Raw genomic sequence first — 19,343 nt, forward strand, 5'->3', positions numbered from 1 at the left:
GCCGTGGTACAAGGCATCCCAACATATTGCATGTCGGTTTTTCAACTTCCCAAAGTCCTACTGTGAGCAATAACTAAAGTGATTAAAAACTTTTGGTGGAGCCATATGTAGCAGGATCACAAAATACACTGGATTAGTTGGAAAATTCTGAGTACAACAAAAGGCATTGGAGGTCTGAGATTTAGGGATTTTGAATGCTTTAATAAAGCACTCTTTGTTAAACAGGGGTGGAGAATATTTCGTAATCCTAATTCATTATTTGCCCCAGTGATGGAGTAGAGATATTACATAAATGGGGACTTTTTGTTTGCTAGGCTGGGGTATCCACCATCATATGCATGGAGGTTCATTCAGGGGGCTAAACTTTTATTAAAAGGAGGTATGATATAGAGAATTGGCAATGACAAGTCAGTATCTAAATGGAAAGAGAGGTGGATTCCTAAGCCATGGACTTATACGGTGCAAACTCCTCCTGCTCATCTACCTATATTAGCAAAAGTATAGGAGTTGATTGATGTTGATAAATGGAAGTGGAAGTCTGATGTGTTAAGAGACAATTTTACTAATGTTGATGCTGAAGCCATATTACAGATCCCTCTTGGTATGCTTTGTAGTGAGGATAAAACACACATGGCAATTTACACAGTTAGGAATTTTCTCTATAAGTGCTTATCACTTGCACAAAATGGTGCTTGAAAGGGTCACATGGGAATCCTTTAATAAAGTAGACAATGATTGTTTTGGAAACAACTATGGCACTTGCCAATACCAAAGGTGGTAAATGTTTTTATTTGGAAGGCATGCCACAATGGATTACCAGCACGAGTCAATTTAATGAGAAAACATGTGGTGGAATCTGATCTATGTCCCATCTATGGTTTGTTTGCTGAAGATGTGGTACATGTATTGCGGAATTGTGCTGTAATAGGTGATGTATGGTCCTATGGAGTATAGGTTCTAACAAATTGCAGAAAAAGAATTTGTGGATGCAGGATTTTCTCTCTCTTATGGAACACATGGCTGTTAGCTTGGATCAGTTGGAATTTGTTGACATGACAATAATTTTGAGGAAACTTTGGCTTAGAAGGCATGCAATGATCTATGATCAATATTTCCTTCATCCTACAACTTTGTTTTGTCAAGTAAGTGAACAGCTGCAGGAATATCAGCAGGCTAAGGCTGAAAGGATGTTCAATGTAGCGTACAACAACAAGAACAAGAAGGTTGAATGAGTCAATGGGTGAAAGCTAACTAGGATGTAGCAGTTAATAAGGAATATTCTCAGATAGAAATTGGAGTGGGTGTCGGGAACATGAATGGAGAAGTAATGGCAGTATTGAGAGAACCCGTGATATTTAGTACTGATCCTACTTCTGTTGAAGCAAGAGCTGCATTATGTGCTGGTCTATTGTGTCAAGAACTGGGCCTCGATCATGTGCTATTCGAAGGAGATGCTAAGCTGGTGGTGGAAGCAATTGGCAAGCCTCATGAAAACTTTACAAGATATGGACGTATTGTAGAGGAAATAAAACAAGTCTTGGGTGGGTTTAAAGCTTGGAATCTGCGCTATATTAATAGCGACTTTAATCAAGTTGCTCATGTGCTTGCAAAAGATGCAGTATTATATAACACTAAATGTATAGATAGGGTTACGTCCCATGTTGTATGGACTTATTTGGTTTAAATGAACGAAAGTGTATATATTGTTATTGTCAAAAAAAAATAAAATAAAAAAAAGCATTTGAAGTATGTTTATTCTACGATAAATAACTTTTTAATAGTAAAGCTTTACAATTAAAATTATATTATAAAAAATCCATTTCCTACTACACTCTCAAACAATAGTAATAATAAAAAATCTATGAAAATACATTCCATAGCTTTTAGTATACCAATTTTTTAATCATGAGACGTTAACGCTAGAGTTTTGACCCAATTAAAATTTTCTAACATAAATCATGCGAAACCCATTCTAAAAATTCTTTAACCATAAAATATTATGTTTGCAAATTTTATAGAAAATGCTTTTAGACACCTAAAAATAGCCGAAAACCTACTTTTGTTTTCCAAGACACTAAATTAAGATTTTTGTTGAAAAATGAACACCGAAAACCACAATAATAACTTTATAAAGTGCTTTAGGATCATGCTTATTAAACATTTTTCAGCTTAAAACTTTTTAACAAACTTATAAAATTAAGTTGTGTTTGGTTGTTGAAGTGACTTATTACTTATTCAATTTTTTATAAAAAAGTTAAAAATTCATTTCAACTTACTTTATACATTTTAACATAAAAAGTTAAAGTCATTTCAATATAAAAAACTAAACTTATCTTAATAAAATTTATAAAATATTATTATTTATAACTCAACTCAACTCGTTTGAATATATGTAGAAAAAACTATTACCTGTAGCAATTCCAAATAAATACTAAATAATTGTTGTAATATATGGTGGGTTTTGGGCCGATACTCTTAGGTTTGCTCAGAATGGGCTCTATATTAGATATGGGCCCAAGAACAAAGGCTGCAGCAAAGCAAGGCACGGCCGGTCCATGATGGGCCCAAATCTCGTGCTTAGTTGCTTAGCATTAGCAAGCACTGGCTCGTGCATTTCGTTCGAAATTGGGAGGGAAGAGAGAGAGAGAGAGAGAGAGAGAGCGCGAAGTAGAGGAAAGGGCGCATGAGAGGAAGGGCATGGCGAACCTGTCCAGCCTTGTACACGAGCTGCGAGAACGCATAGCAGCCTCATCATCGACTCCTCCAAATAACGGAGACGACGGCGCTTTGGAACTCAGATTCCGCGCCGTTCTCCCCAATCTTCTCCACGCCTACGTCGTCCCCTCTTCCTCTGGTACTTCTATGTTGGCTCTCTCTGTTTGGCTCCCACCGACGAAAATGAAAGGAAAAAGAATGTCATCTCCAAGAACTCGAGATTTTATACAGTGTCTACTTTATTATTAAAGCTAATTTGTTGAAACTGAATGAATGCACAAATAAGTTTTAAAAAACGAACGCAAAGTTTTGTTTTAAAAGTACAGTAATTCAAGGTTGATTGTTTCGATTTTATTATCTTAAATTTTTATTAATATTTGAAGCAAACGAGAATCTCGATTTGATTTTTATTTTTTATTAATATTTGCAGCGAATGAGAGAGAAGTTATAGCTGTACTGAAGCTAATCGCTCACACTGCAAGGAATTTTCCTGGAGTCTTTTACCACGGAAAGGCTAGTGCAATTTTACCTGCGGTCGGTCGAGTACTGCCTTTCTTTGCCGAGCCTTCGTTTCGGTTAGCAAATTTCATGAAGTCTCAGCTGTTTGGTGTAGACTTTTGGTGATGTTACTTCGTGTTTTGCTCATTCTGCTTGCAATTCCTAAATTTCAGCTCTCGACACGGAGTAATTTTTGAGACGGTTGGATCCCTTTTATCCTTACTTCGCACTGGAGCTCGAGACACGTACCGACAATTTTTTGTTGATTCCATGTTGGTTGTTGAAGGTAAGAAAATATCTTTATGACGTTTTTATGCCTATAAACCTACTAGTTGGACCACTTCTTTCATATGTTTTACAGGTCGTAATTGGTTTTCTGGTATGTTCGTCCGTGCTGTGTGATCCTATCATGTCATGGTCTGGATTGAACTTTTGGTAGCCATAAAAAGTCCATTGCTACTTCTCATGACGTTGTATGAATTAGTCAAAACCATACTAAGATGGAAAGTTACGTGCCTTTGTTTTCATGCAGATCTTTTGTATGTTGCTTTACTCTGTGCTGACAATTCAAACATTACGGAATCCAGTCGCTTGACTTTGAAGTGCTTCCGTGAGACCTTTATGGGAATTTTAAGTGACCCTGCTCATCTTGGGGATCTTCCAGAAAGTAATAAAGCATCTGATGGTGCTGGTATTATGATTAACCTTACGGGAAAAAGGAGGTGGCGACCTTTTGCTACTTGGATCATTAAGCTTCTCAGTAAATGCTTAACAGAAGGAACTTTGTATGTTGAAGGACTAATCCATGCTTCATTTGTTTCGGCTGCATGTTCTCTTTTATGTTATGGTGATGCTGATTTGCAAATGGTAGGTCGCAAGAGCTATGAACTCTTGTTGGTATATACAACTTGGTTTATGACCTTGTTGATGCAATTGATTTCTTGGGCTAATATTGCGTCTTTAAATTTATGTATGTGATTCATGGTATCCTTATAATACAGTTGCCTGACAATTAATATTCTGTGGAAGGCATGCTTTGACTTTGCACGCGTCATTGGATCGGTGACAAATTATGATATTATTGCTCGTCACAATCTGATCCAGTCGATAACTACCATACTAAGTGAGGACAAAGAAGGTCTTCCTGTTTTCAGGTATTTGAAACTTCTTGATAATTATTAGTGGAACTCTTACTGTTAATGTTTAACGTTGTAGATGATGTCACTTAGGTGGATTAACCTCCTGGACAATATTCTGTTTTCTGTAACATTTTTAACATTATATAATATTCCCTAAGTAGTATAATCCCATTTCCATGGGTGATTCAGTTTGTTTATAGCTCAAATGATTGGACTAAAAAATGTTAATTTTTCTGCTGGATTGGATTTTATTTTGTTGTTAGTTTTAACATCTTATATATCTGTCAAATCTGGTGCTGCAATTCGATTGCTTCTAACTATTATCACCTATTATTGGTATTTTTATCACAAAACCATCTATGGAAGAATATTGATGAAGTTATTGAAACTGCATTATTTGCTTATTTTCCCCTAGTATCCTAACAGTAAGCCTACACTGCAGAAATATGGCTTATGATTCGTCCTTGGGTGGCTGCCTTAATGCACTACACTCCAGTTGTTCTGATGATGTAGTCAAACTAACAGCTGCAGATTTAGTCAATGTTTTTCCTCAGTCCATGTGGAGAACTAAAAGCCAGGAGCTTAAGGTTAAATCTTGTTAGGCAAGCTTTTGTTATTTTTGTAAGGTTTTTCTCTTATATTTTGGGGTAGCTGACAGATGTAAGGGATTAAATATTGCAGGAGACTTAATAATTATTTCTAATTTTATATCTTTGCTTTATCTAGGTTGCATTGTGCAATGCTTACATACGAATTGCTAAAATCTGCCCCCCTCATGTCTGGAAGCCAGAATCGCTTATTCACATGCTCTGTTTTCCAGAACCTTGCTTTCAATTGATAGACTGCTTTCAAGTTGCTTTGTCAATTCTTGGACCTGTTAGTGTTGGGGGCAAAGCAAAAAATTACCATGGTCAGGATTCATTAACATCAAGTGGTACATCAATTGAAAACTTGAGGGTTGGAGAAAAGAGGCCCATTCTGGATGTGGATACTTTCAAGGTCAAACGTCAAAAGTTGGATCTAGAAACAATGGCTTCTGTTGCTAGCGTTCAGATGCAAAGCAAGTATACTAGTATCGTTGCTTGTGAAAGAGAAGACAAATATGCGAATGACATGCATAAATCACTTCTTTCATTTGTTAGATATCTAAGCTCTCCTGATGTTGGACGTGATACTTTAAGCCCACATGTTGCATTGACAGCTCTTAGCATGCTATGCATTGCCTTCTATAAATACCCAGAGACCAATCTGTCAATCTGCATTTTCCAACAGATGTGTGCATGGATACCCTGGATATGCGATCTGGTAGGTAGGCTTAATGTGCAAACTCTGGTAATAAATGCACTGCTTTTTACCATCATATTGACTGAGGTTTACCTAATGTAGGCAAAGCAAGGAAATTCGATCGCACTTGATGTTTCCATTTACTTGGAAGGAATTCACAGCATATTGCTTTTGCAAAGTAAGGCAGTGAATCTAACCTTCAGCAAGGCTTCCCGACCTTGTTTATAATGTATATGTTAATGTTATCATGGTTCTGGTTCTTAAAACATTCTGAATTCTTAATTTTCATTGCAGTCTCCAATTTTCTCATAGATTAAGGCAAGTGTGCTTCTTTCAATTGATCTAGGTGCTGCTTTCTGGTACATGGATGATGGTACAGGCCTTTCTGAGTCCTAAGTTGAATGTGCTTATAAAACTAATCATAACAACGTTGAAATCATGAAGGGTGCTGCTTATAAATATGATGGTGAGATAAGTATAAAATTTGATAGCTCTCATCTCTAGGGTTGTGAACAGAGAAGAGTATTTACTACATTGAAAAAATCAGATTTTCTATTCCATATACTGCTCGTGCTATGAAGATTTGCTACCCGTATCTCCTTTGCTTCCATTCTATATCTGTGATGTAATGTCAATTATATCTTCTCTGCTAGGTACCCCTTTTTTGGAGACCACGATATTTAAATATACAGATAATAAGGCAGACCTTTTACCTGTGGTACTAAAGCTACCATGGTCCCATTCTCTTGTGGTTACTGAACCTCATCATAGATGGACAACTAAATGTATCTCAGTTCAAGTGGCTTCTAAGCTTGGTCCTAGCTTAATAACTGAAATTGGTCTTGAAGTCTTGGACTTGAGCCTTCATGATGATGTTGAAGAAGTTAGACTTGAAGCCGTTGCTTCTATGCCAGTGATTGTCTTGTGGTCTGGTCTTGGTGCACTAACACATATATTCAGAAGGCTGGAGTAAGAACTGTTGTAGTTCTTTATTTTAGTTGTTTTTGTTAGCACAGTATTTACATATATAACTGTTATTAATTTGATTGAGTTTTTCATTTCTTGACTGTCATTGATTATGTTAGGAAGTGAATAAGGGATCAAAATTCTTTTGGAGGCTTCTTTGAGAAAAATTATGAATTCATGAAATTTGTTTTCTTCCTTGAAACCGTTTCATTATTTTTAGGCATCAAAATTGTACATTAAATAGTTCATAAACCAAGAACGAATGCTTAAATCTTGTATAAATTCAATGAAATCAAAATAAGATTCATGCTCAAAATTAGGGTTATTGCTTAGGTGTATGGTCTCAAGAGTTTGCATATAAGCATGAGAGTCAGACTCCAAGATCGTCCTGTTTTATATTTCTGATGGATGAATTAACATGGAAACAATGAGCTCATGCAGTTGTTCGAGCTTGGTTCATTTGAAATACTCATCGCATGACCTCTGTTATTGCACATTTTAACCACGGATGATTCAGGCTTGGCCAGGTTCACTTGTGAAGTGCACAATTTAGTTGTAATGTATAGAATGCTGTACATCACTAGCAAGTTCAAGGCAATAAGAAGTAGCACGACACAAGTAAGAGACATTGATGTTATAAATAAGAATCATGCTCTATGTTAGGGTTATGTTTAGGTCTTTGATCTAACGAGTTTGCATATAAGCACGGGAGTTAGATCCCATGATCATTCGTTTTTATATTTCTGATGCATGGAATAACTTGGAAACAATGAGCTTATGCAGCTGTCAGAGCTTGGTTCATTTGAAATCCTAGCTGCATACCTTTCCTGTTCTCAGAGATTCTAGCTCATGGATAATTCAGGGTTGGCTGGGTTCACTTGTAAAGTGCACAATATAGTTGTCATGTCTCGATTGTTTGCACGTTACTAGCTAGCCCTGTCAATAAGAAGTATCATGGTGCAAGTAAGAGGCTTGATATTTTATGGTTAGGGTTAATATTTGCGATTCTAAGGCCTCTACACGACACACCATCCACATGGCACAATTTAATTTGTAAGATTCAAATTTTAAAATTTATCTTTCAAATCAAATTATGCCATGTGAATGGCATGTGGTGTAAAGACCTTAGAATAAAGTTATTCGTTTCAATATTATATACATACATAGATACATGTGTCTGTGCACTTTTTCTGGGTCAGGGGTGTTGAGTGTCAGCTGAGATTTTGTGGATTTTCTTTGCTCTATGCATGCACTCAAAGTCTAGGTTCATGTAGCTTTGTTAAGCAAGTGCCAAAGTGAGATGCACTAAAGCCCTTGTGTTTTTTATGCTTAAGTTTATTAATGCAAGGACTTCTAACTTAATTTTTTTTCTTTATTTATCTTCAATTTGCAGGTTCTTAGGGAGAGAGAAGGATGAGAAGGTTAAGAGTGTTATTCCCCTTTCTCTTGGTTTTTTGTCATGCCTTCATGGATCTTTTGCTGCTGTAGATGGTCTGCATAAAAGTGCATGCAAGTTATTTCTGAATATAAACAATGAGAAACATAGTCAAACATTGGATTACTTGCCTAAAGGATTCTGGTGTTCGAAGTGTGACCAGAATGTTGTACACAATCATGAACTATATTCAAGAATCATAGATCCATCTGATTTGCATCAGACAGAAATTAGTTTGGATTCTGACTTCTTCCATCTACAGACTCTTTTCTTTGAAATTCTTTATGATGAGTCATCAGAAGAGGCTCAAGTTGCCTGTGTGGGAATTCTTCGAAGGATTCTTATACATGTGACTCCAGATCTTCTGCTTAAAACAAGATCTGAATGGACCAAATGCATTGAATTTTTGCTCCTTAATCGAAGGAAGGCTGTGAGGGAAGCATTTTGCTCTCAGATTAGTTCTTTTCTTGAGGATCATATTTTCAGCTATTTGTTTTTTTGTGAGGGCAGATCAAACCAAAGCAAAGAACAAAATTTTCTGGATATAATTAAACATGCCTTGGCAGCAGCTGAAGATCCCCAAATCTTTGAAACTCTTTTGGAATCTACTGCAGAAATCATGGTTGCAGTTGATATTCACAGCCAACTTTTCTTGTTTTCTCTTATCTTGTTAGTTGATCAGCTTGATAACCAACATATTACAGTGAGAATGAGTGCATCGAGGTTAATACACAAATCTTGCTACTTTCAGCTTAAAGGAGGATTCGAGCTTACCCTTCTTAAAGTTGTTCATATACGAAATGAATTATTTGATTATCTATCAGCGAGGCTTGCCAGCCGTCCAAAAATGGTCAGGGAGTTTGCAGAAGCTGTTCTTGGTATTGAAACTGAAGAACTTGTGAAGAAAATGATTCCTGTTGTTCTTCCAAAGGTAGTGGTGTCTCAGCAGGATAATGATCAAGCAGTTGATACGTTATATGAATTGGCCAAGTGTGTGAATATCGATATGGTGCCTCTGATAGTTAATTGGCTGCCAAAAGTGCTTGCTTTTGCTCTCCATCGAGCTGATGAGCAAGAGTTACTCTCAGCTTTGCAATTTTACCATACACATACTGGTTCTGACAAGCAAGAAATATTTGCGGCAGCATTACCTGCCCTTTTAGATGAACTGGTTTGCTTTCTGGATGGCGGTGATTCAGATGAGATAACTGAAAGGTATAAAGGTCCACACAAGTTCACGAGAGCACAAGTAATTCTGGAACTTGCTATAGCTGCTCTGGTTATTCTTCTTCCTTTTGTGTTTTGTGAGACTCCCTGGTCTGGGGCTTTCCATGAATGTTTTTTGTAGATGTTGGCTTCGTGAATATGCGGGTGTCTCATAATGATTCATTTATATATTGCCTGTGCATTTGCTTTACTTTATTTTATCTTTTCTGTCACTCATGTCTTGATTCATGAGGCCACTGACGAGCGATGACAGAGTGAAGTTAGAAGCTTTAACTGATATATTGTACTTACAATATTACCAGATTATGTGTATGATTAAAAAATTGGTAATTCTTCCAAGTGTTGTGGTTTTGTATCTGTTTACAGGTTAGCAAGAGTACCTCAGATGATTAAAGAAGTTGCCAGAGTTCTAACTGGTGGCGAAGATCTTCCAGGATTTCTGAGGAATCATTTTGTTGGCCTCCTTAACAGTATTGATAGAAAAATGCTCCATGCCGATGATTTATCGCTGCAGCAACAAGCCTTAAAACGTATTGAGATGCTCATTAAAATGATGGAAACTCACCTTAGTACTTACGTGCCAAAACTGATGGTTCTTCTCATGCATGCTGTTGATAAAGAATCGCTACAGACTGAGGGTCTCTGTGTCTTGCTTTTTTTCATTGAGCAGCTAGCAAAAGTATCACCATCTAGCACTAAACATGTAATTTCTCAAGTTTTTGCTGCTCTTATTCCTTTGTTGGAGAGAGAGAAAGAAAATCCTTCAACGAATTTGGATAAAGTGGTTAGAATTTTGGAAGAACTTGTTTTAAAGAACAAGGTTATGCTAAAGGAATGTATTCGTGAGTTCCCTCCATTACCTAGTATTCCTGCTTTGACAGAAGTTAACAGAGCCATACAAGATGCCCGTGGGTCCATGATCTTGAAGGATCAATTGCGAGATGTTGCTGATGGTTTGAATCATGAGAACTTGAATGTGAGGTATATGGTAGTGTTCGAGTTGAGAAAGTTGCTAAACCTAAGAAGGGGTGAGGTTACAGCCCTGATCACTGCCGAAGCTGGTTCAGACATGGATATTTTGAGCTCTTTGATCACGTCTTTACTAAGAGGATGCGCAGAAGAATCAAGGACTGCAGTAGGACAGCGGCTGAAGTTGATCTGTGCGGATTGCCTAGGAGCACTGGGTGCAGTTGACCCTGCCAAAGTGAAGGGTTTTTCATGCCAACGCTTTAAAATTGAATGTTCTGATGATGACCTTATATTTGAGTTGATCCACAAGCATCTGGCCAGGGCTTTCAGAGCTGCACCAGATACCATTATTCAAGACTCAGCTGCATTGGCTATACAGGAGCTGCTAAAAATTGCAGGTTGTGAGGCATCACTGGACGTCAATGCTTCTGCTTCTATGTCACAGCCACTGAAGGAAAAAGGATCTTTGAAAGTTGCTGCATCTGGGATTAAGAGTGCTACTGGTAGCAGTCAGATGAATGGGAGGGGTCAAAAACTGTGGGACCGGTTTTCTAATTATGTTAAAGAGATAATTGCCCCCTGCTTAACCTCTAGATTTCAGCTTCCAAATGTGGCTGATTCTGCATGCACGGGCCCAATTTACCGTCCCTCTATGTCATTCAGGAGATGGATTTTCTTTTGGATAAAAAAACTAACTGTGCATGCAACTGGATCTCGTGCTGGTATTTTTAATTCTTGTCGAGGTATAGTGCGCCATGATATGCAAACAGCTATGTATCTGCTGCCTTATTTAGTCCTTGATGCTGTTTGTCATGGTACAAGGGAAGCACGCAGTGGCATAACAGAAGAAATACTATATGTTCTTGATGCTGCTGCATCAGAAAATAGTGGTGCTACAGTTCATGGAGTCAGTGGGGGGCAAAATGAAGTTTGCGTCCAGGCTGTGTTCACTCTTCTTGATAATCTTGGTCAATGGGTGGATGATGTTGAACAAGAGCTAGCTCTTTCCCGGTCTTTTCAGTCATCAGCTTCTAAGCAGCAGGCATCCAAGTCAAAGGATCAACATCCAACTTTGACAGATCAGGACCAGCTCCTCGTACAGTATAAATATGTTTCTGAACTGCTGACTGCAATCCCAAAGGTGACACTTGCCAGAGCATCTTTTAGGTGCCAGGCTTATGCAAGGTCTCTAATGTACTATGAGTCTCATGTACAGGAGAAGTCGGGTTCTTTCAACCCTGCTGCTGAGAGGAGTGGTGTTTTTGAGGATGAAGATATCTCATATCTAATGGAAATATACAGCTGTCTGGATGAGCCTGATGGTCTTTCTGGATTGGCTTGTTTACGTAAATCTTTAAGGTTACAAGACCAACTCTTAATCAACAAAAAAGCAGGAAACTGGGCAGAAGTTTTAACTTCATGTGAACAGGCTCTGCAAATGGAGCCAACTTCAGTTCAGAGGCATTCAGATGTGCTTAACTGTTTACTAAACATGTGCCACCTTCAGGCCATGGTAACTCATGTGGATGGTTTAATCTCAAGGATTCCACAATACAAGAAAACATGGTGCATGCAAGGTGTGCAAGCAGCATGGAGGCTTGGCAGGTGGGATTTGATGGATGAATACATTAATGAAGCTGATGAAGAGGGTTTACTTTGTAGCAGCTCTGAGAGTAATGCTTCCTTTGACATGGATGTTGCAAAGATTCTCCAAGCAATGATGAAGAAGGATCAATTCTCAGTTGCTGAGAAAATTGCAGTGTCCAAACAAGCTCTGATTGCTCCTCTGGCTGCTGCTGGCATGGATTCCTATACAAGGGCATATCCATTCATTGTGAAACTTCACTTGCTACGAGAACTGGAAGACTTCCAAGGTCTTCTTGTTGACGACTCTTTCTTGGAGAAATCATTTCATTTGGGTGATCTGGGATTCTCCAAAGTGATAGAGAACTGGGAGAATCGTCTCAGATTTACACAGCCATCACTTTGGGCAAGGGAGCCACTTTTGGCTTTCCGAAGACTGGTTTTTGGTTCCAGTGGTCTTGGTGCTCATGTTGGGAACTGCTGGGTTCAATATGCAAAGCTCTGTCGCTTGGCTGGTCACTATGAAACAGCCAACCGAGCAATTCTTGAAGCTCAGGCTTCGGGAGCATCTAATGTGCACATGGAAAAGGCCAAGCTTCTGTGGAGTACTAGGCGATCTGATGGTGCCATTACAGAGCTGCAACACACTCTCCTGAACATGCCTGTTGAGGTTGTAGGTACCGCTGTAATATCATCAATTACTAGTCTTTCACTAGTTCCCCTGAACCCACTGCCTTTGGTTTGCGACAGTCAGGCTTTGAATGAAAATCGAGATATTGCAAAGACCCTTCTCCTCTATTCTAGGTGGATCCACTACACTGGGCAGAAGCAGAAAGAAGATGTGATAAGTCTTTATTCAAGGGTGAGAGAACTGCAGCCTAAGTGGGAGAAAGGATACTTCTATATGGCCAAGTATTGTGATGAACTGCTCGCTGATGCCAGGAAACGTCAGGAAGAGAATTTTGATATAGGTCCTAGGATGGTGCCATCAACTTCTGCTATTGTTGGTTCTTCAAACGTAAATGGTGAGAAGCATTGGTGGTCTTACGTGCCTGATGTATTGTTATTCTATGCAAAGGGGCTACATAGGGGCCACAATAATCTCTTTCAAGCACTTCCAAGGTTGTTGACCCTGTGGTTTGATTTTGGAAGCATTTATCAGAGAAGTGGTTCGTCATCCAAGAAAGATTTGAAAAGCGTCCATGGGAAGGTAATTGTAATGCTTCCAAAATGAACTTTTTTCTTATATCCAGATTGAGAGACTGCCTCCTCTATTTTCCCGGTCTATTCTTTATTTTATATTATTTTTCCAGGCAATGAGTATCATGCGTGGCTGTCTGAATGATTTGCCAACATATCAGTGGTTAACAGTTCTGCCTCAGTTAGTTTCCAGAATTTGCCACCAAAATGAAGAAATTGTTCGATTGGTCAAGCACATTATTACCTCAGTGCTTCGGCAATACCCACAGCAAGCCCTATGGATTATGGCGGCAGTTTCCAAATCCACTGTTCCATCAAGGCGGGAGGCAGCTGCAGAAATAATACAAGCTGCACGGAAAGGATTCAGTCAAGGAAATGGTGGCAACAATTTGTTTGTTCAGTTTGCTAGCCTGATTGACCATCTAATCAAGTTGTGTTTCCATCCTGGTCAGCCAAAAGCAAGGACAATTAATATCTCAACTGAATTTAGTGCCTTGAAAAGGATGATGCCACTGGGAATTATCATGCCAATTCAACAGTCTCTTACTGTGAGTCTACCAACATATGATGTGAATTTCACAGACGTGACCTCTAATATCTTTTCTGCCACAGACCTTCCTACAATATCAGGAATAACTGATGAAGCTGAGATTCTTTCTTCTCTTCAGCGACCTAAGAAAGTAAGTTTTTCTGTTTGAGAAGGCATCATAATTCCTCGTTGCTCTCCCCCCACTCACAAAAAATGCTGCAATGGAACAGATAATTTCTTTGGCATGGATTGATAGTTTTTGCCTTCAAACATGTTTGAAATGTCTTTTAAAGTTCATCAATCGCTAACATGGCCTAACCTGTAAGCCAGGAGTAGAATCATCAATTTTTAACCAATATGATAGTGTGCATTGATGGGTATTTATGATTTATCTCGTATTGTTTGCTTTCTATTCCATCTTGGGGGGTTCCATTGTAAAGGTCATTTTAAAAAGTCAATCAGGCAAGTTAAATAATTCCCATTCAGAATTTGAAAACTGGTAACTTTTTATTTTGAACACAAGTATAAAATGATTCCCATTAAGTTCATTTTTTTATAAATAGGATGGAGGGAGTATTTATATGACAGCATAGGTTTCAGGAAATATGTATAAAATAAACAATTAATTCGCTTTTGATGAAGATTTTCTTGGAGGTGGCCATTGGGCCACTGCTCTCCTCATGTCCTGTGTACTGACTCAATAATCCATTGGTATTTTGTACGTCATCTCTGTAATGTTAGGTGCCCTTTTTTTGTATTTCAGATTGTTCTTTTGGGTAGTGATGGAAGGGAACATCCATTCCTATGCAAACCCAAGGATGACCTTAGGAAAGATGCACGAATGATGGAGTTCACAGCAATGATTAATCGTTTGTTATCCAAATATCCTGAAAGCCGTCGAAGGAAGCTTTACATTCGCACCTTTGCGGTGATTCCTCTAACAGAGGACTGTGGTATGGTAGAATGGGTGCCCCACACTCGTGGACTGCGACATATACTTCAAGACATTTACATAACCTGTGGGAAATTTGATAGGCAGAAGACAAATCCTCAAATTAAACGAATTTATGATCAATGCCAAGGTAAAATGCTGGAGGAGGAGATGTTGAAAACCAAAATCCTTCCAATGTTTCCACCAGTATTTCACAAATGGTTCTTGAATACTTTTTCTGAGCCAGCAGCTTGGTTTAGAGCTCGGGTTGCTTATGCTCACACTACTGCAGTTTGGTCCATGGTTGGGCATATTGTGGGGCTGGGTGACCGACATGGTGAAAACATTCTTTTTGATTCAACCACCGGTGATTGTGTTCATGTTGATTTCAGCTGCTTGTTTGACAAAGGCTTGCAGTTGGAGAAGCCTGAGCTGGTGCCTTTCAGGCTAACCCAGGTAAAGAGGTGTACAAATACATGCGTTTTAGGTTATCATCATTCTCTATAATGGTTAAGAAATCCCAAATTATCCTCAACCTTTTGTGAGCATGCTTAATCAGAAATGGTATAAATATATTGGGATTTGTTTAGTGTTCTGCCATCTTGCATACATTCCGTTTGATTTCTATTTAGTAATAGAAAACTTGGACCCCTTTTGTGTCATTTTCTATTAGTAATAGTTCTTGCCATAGATGTGAAATTACTAATTGTTTGGTATTAAATTAAAGCGGCAAGGTATTCTTACTTAGCATAGTTTTTTTTAAGCACATACAGGCCAAACGATATTTTTATATGGATCTGCTTGTGTTTTCCTGCACTCAATCTTAAAAATGTTTCTGCTGTCTATATATTTTAAGGAGTTGAATTATTACCTAACTGTTAGTTCCCAGAACTTGGATTGATACTGATGTACACTTTTTTGTACTTGCAGAACATGATTGATGGCTTGGGCATCACAGGGTATGAGGGCATCTTCTTGAGGGTCTGTGAAATCACGCTTTCTGTCCTGAGAACACACAGGGAGACTTTGATGAGTGTTCTTGAAACTTTCATTCATGACCCGCTTGTGGAATGGACAAAATCTCACAAGTCCAGTGGAGTAGAAGTTCAGAATCCACACGCACAGGTTTGGATATTCCTTGATGTCCTTTATTAGAGCTGATTTGTTGTATCACGTGTGGCTATGCCATTCTTTCTTAAAGTAAGCATCAATGACATTTAGTTCATCATTACATAGTTGGCTTTCACATATTCTGAGGCCAAACCTATCAAATCTTTTTGAACCTTACTAAAATTGGACAGTGTTTTTGAATCCACATTCTACCTGAGTGTCAAATTGACTTCTAGCAACATGGTGGCTTTCTTTTTAAAGTTGATGCATCTTTTATAACTATTATCACCCTGATGGAGAAAGGACTTTTTTTTTTTTTTTTTTTAATGATAAGTAAGGATAAATATTATTGATTTGGATGAAATAGGCATAGCCCATGTACAAGGACTCATTTTTAACGAGTTGAAACTTCAAAGAGGGTATCATATAATGGTCAAGAGAAGCTATGAATCAAAAAGTTGCATAGCAAATATTAACTCATCGATTAAATAGTTACAGCCAATGATTTTGAACATGCTAAGTTATAGAGATGGAAGATGTAGAACCTTCTGCCAATATAACATGTGGGTTGATCGTTTAAGCAAGCAACCTCAGGCCCTTAACCTTAAAACAGTAGAATATATTAGCATTCTCAACCTTCAAGAATAGGAGAGTATATTCTTTCAAGTATTTTTTATGATCATCTATTTCAATTGATGGGTTTTCAAGAGTACAATTGCTGAGGTGACTTGCTAATCAAATATTGAAGCGAGGTTCTGGTTTTAAGAAATCAGATTGTGGGTAAAATATGTGGTCGTATGCTAACAACTAACCTTGTTCTGTCTGAATCTTACAGCGAGCCATCAACAATATTGAGGCAAGGTTGCAAGGAGTTGTTGTTGGTGTTGGGGCAGCACCATCTTTGCCTCTGGCTGTAGAAGGTCAGGCTCGTCGATTAATAGCAGAAGCTGTATCTCACAAGAATCTTGGTAAGATGTATATATGGTGGATGCCATGGTTTTAGGATTTAAATGGATAGAAGGTTTCTCCTGTACTTGAGTCCAGGTGAGTCAGGCCGGATATTTCTTCTTCTGCTTATAAAATTTTGAGGCTTTTGTTTCGGCAAGGGCACTTTTAGTATTGAATCGAAATGTGGAAAACTGTTGATGAATTAAGGAGACTGTCGAAGGAAAGCTCATTTTTGTATGCTGTATGCCGACCTCAACCTCTGAAACTATAGATGTGCCGGCAGCATCTCAACCAGAGTATACCCTCAAATCCAATGGCTTGGCCCTGTTTTTTTTTTTTTTTTTTTAAGGTGTATACCAGGGGTCAGGATACAGAGAGAATAAGGACCCTCTGTATACGAGATATTTCGTTTTGTATACCCCTTTGGGTGGGCATAGGTTTTTTGTGTAGTGTATATAGATTGTGTAAAACGACTACTTGTATCTCATTGTAATTTATTTCTTTGTATATAATGTTTCTGTTTCTGTAATGTTGTCAGCTACTTTCATTGTCACCTTGGATGAAGCTGCAAGTTATAAAGCTTTACATAAATCTGCTGGCTGACATAGGTGTGCTCGATGCCTTGACATTCGACTTCATTTTGGAGAATCGGCTGATCTTTTGCCTAGCTATACTATCTTAAATTTGACACTAAACCCACGAGTTTTCCCTTCATTCAAATTTGAATTTTTCTTATTTGTGAGGCATATACCTTGATGAATAACCACCACAGTAACAACGCATGCTTTTATATCAATCAACCTATCAACATAACCAGTCTCTCACAGCTTTTCCCTTGCCAACAAAACAGCCAACGTTCTTCCGATCAATCCTCATCGGACTCTTCATCCGAGCCATCATTTTCCTGATCAAACCCTTCACAGGTGATTCACCTCTAACACTGCTATGCCTTCCCGACCCACATACCACAATAACCTGCCCCGGAATTGTATGCTTCCCATCCTTCAAACGGTGGCGAAACTCCTCCACCCATTGCAATGTTATCAAGTAGGCCGAACCCAAATGCATTCCATGCAAATCCAACTTGACCTCCAAAGAATCCCACTCCATTACCTCCTCCAAAACCGAATGTGACGCAACCATTTCCTTCACCACCAAAGCCTCGTCGCCATTCAGAACGCTACTCAACTCCTCAATCGAAAGAGGTAAACCATCCATGTCTTGTAGCATTGCCATGACTTTTGGGCACGAATTCAAGACCGAGTTGTACGTCCGGACAGTGAAGGGAATGCTCGAAGCTTTCATTTTCCGAAGCCACACAGCCATTTCTGCCAACTCTTTGTGAGATCCATACGCCGACAGAATCATATTAGAACAGACCGTGTCCAATCCTACCCCTTCGTTCTTCATTTGGACCACAATTCTCTGCATATCTTCAAACAATCCCAACCTTCCATACCCATACAACACACACCTGAATTCAAAACGTGATGGTTTCAGTCCCCCCACGCGCATTTCTTCAAACATGTTCTCGGCTTCACGAGGCCGATCCATTGTGCACAAACCACTGACCATCGATTCGTAACCTCGGCGTTTTACGTAAATAGAGTCAGAATTGTGAAGAAGCTGATTTAGGCGAGCGTAAGAAGCATCGAAACCTCGCTGTGAACCTTGCTTGGAGTGAGACTCGATCAAGTTGCAGTAGAAAAGAGCGAGTTCTCGCTCTCGTAGCTCTAACTTCGAAACGGCGTCAGAAATCAGCATTTCCCATTCGTCAAAGCGTCCTTGTTCATCAAGCAAGGCCACGAGGTTCGCCACCAGCTTGGGATTCCAATTGAACCAAGGCGCTTCAGTGATTCTCCTGTATAACTACCAAATGACAAAAAAAAAAAAAAAACTACATCACTGAGATTGTTGTTTGGAGCAGTAATTTTCCGTTTGGTAACCGATAAAACAATGATCTATACATGAACCAATCATTTTAATCGTTTACAAACGTTTGGATCGAAAAATCTTATATTACAGCTCGAAGTGAGATTTCATTGCATGCACGTTAACTTGAGAAAATGAAAGCTCAATGTGATCACTGTGATACTGCAGTACTACTTACGGGAAGGGCGAGAGACGAGAGATGGGGTTGGGAGATGCGAGGAGAGAGTAGATGGGAGAGGACGCCAAGAGCCACGGATTTGGGGGAACTTTCCACGAACTTCCGTATCAACTTATCAATGGCGGAGGCAGATGAGTCTCGCAAAGCGGTGGAGGTCAGGGTGGAGAGGAAGCGGTGAGCTTGTTTGGTTAGCGTGCATTTGGTCGATAATGGAGTCAATATTATTGGCGGCGTCGGAAGTTGGTGGCGGTTACCTTCTATGGGGAGAGGCAATTTAAGACAGCTACCTCCTAATCTTATCATCTTCCTTTTAGTTCTCAGCTTTGGAGCGACATCCGAAGTCCTAACCTGTTAAAAAAACACAAAAACAAAAAACAAAAACGACACCACCAAAATACTAACCTCGTTAACGGAGGTTTATTTATTTATTTATTTTTAATTTTTAATTTTTTAAAAAATGATATTTTAAATTTGATAGCTCTCATTTATAATAAAGAAATATCATGATTACATCTTGATACTTGATGTTACACGTAAAATAAATAAAAAAAGAAAAAAAAAAAAGGCCAAATCTAATTATCCAAACTAATTAAAGATAACTAAAAATTTTATACAGTATATATATATATATATATAAAAGTAAGAAATACCAATCCTGACCCAAATCTATTTGACTGACATCCAGAAAATAGACACCT

The 19,343-nt window shown here is 38.6% G+C and overlaps 2 protein-coding genes across 3 annotated transcripts; one reads left to right on the forward strand and one right to left on the reverse strand.

Annotated features, from left to right (window-relative positions):
• The first annotated feature begins 2,615 nt into the window (after nucleotides 1-2,615).
• On the forward strand, nucleotides 2,616-17,064 carry LOC122313198 (serine/threonine-protein kinase ATR). Of its 2 annotated transcripts, XM_043127977.1 has the most exons (16): nucleotides 2,616-2,854; nucleotides 3,146-3,290; nucleotides 3,387-3,499; nucleotides 3,746-4,080; nucleotides 4,243-4,367; nucleotides 4,795-4,939; nucleotides 5,079-5,657; nucleotides 5,739-5,814; nucleotides 5,983-6,009; nucleotides 6,290-6,605; nucleotides 7,996-9,252; nucleotides 9,631-13,027; nucleotides 13,131-13,697; nucleotides 14,310-14,933; nucleotides 15,408-15,602; nucleotides 16,423-17,064. In XM_043127977.1, exons 1-16 carry the CDS (start codon nucleotides 2,698-2,700, stop codon nucleotides 16,588-16,590), a joined length of 8,226 nt encoding a protein of 2,741 aa, XP_042983911.1. In that variant the 5' UTR covers nucleotides 2,616-2,697; the 3' UTR covers nucleotides 16,591-17,064. The 2 variants fall into 2 exon arrangements, with proteins under 2 accessions (XP_042983911.1, XP_042983912.1); XM_043127978.1 differs by lacking the exon at nucleotides 5,983-6,009.
• LOC122313199 (pentatricopeptide repeat-containing protein At2g17033) lies at nucleotides 17,013-19,005 on the reverse strand. Its single transcript, XM_043127979.1, has 2 exons — nucleotides 18,646-19,005; nucleotides 17,013-18,404 (listed from the first exon to the last, which is right to left on the reverse strand). The coding sequence occupies exons 1-2, from the start codon at nucleotides 18,946-18,948 to the stop codon at nucleotides 17,340-17,342; spliced, it is 1,368 nt and encodes a 455-aa protein (XP_042983913.1). The 5' UTR covers nucleotides 18,949-19,005; the 3' UTR covers nucleotides 17,013-17,339.
• Between the last annotated feature and the right edge of the window lie 338 nt (nucleotides 19,006-19,343).

This window comes from Carya illinoinensis, chromosome 6, assembly GCF_018687715.1.
Source record: "Carya illinoinensis cultivar Pawnee chromosome 6, C.illinoinensisPawnee_v1, whole genome shotgun sequence".
NCBI classification, from domain to species: domain Eukaryota; kingdom Viridiplantae; phylum Streptophyta; class Magnoliopsida; order Fagales; family Juglandaceae; genus Carya; species Carya illinoinensis.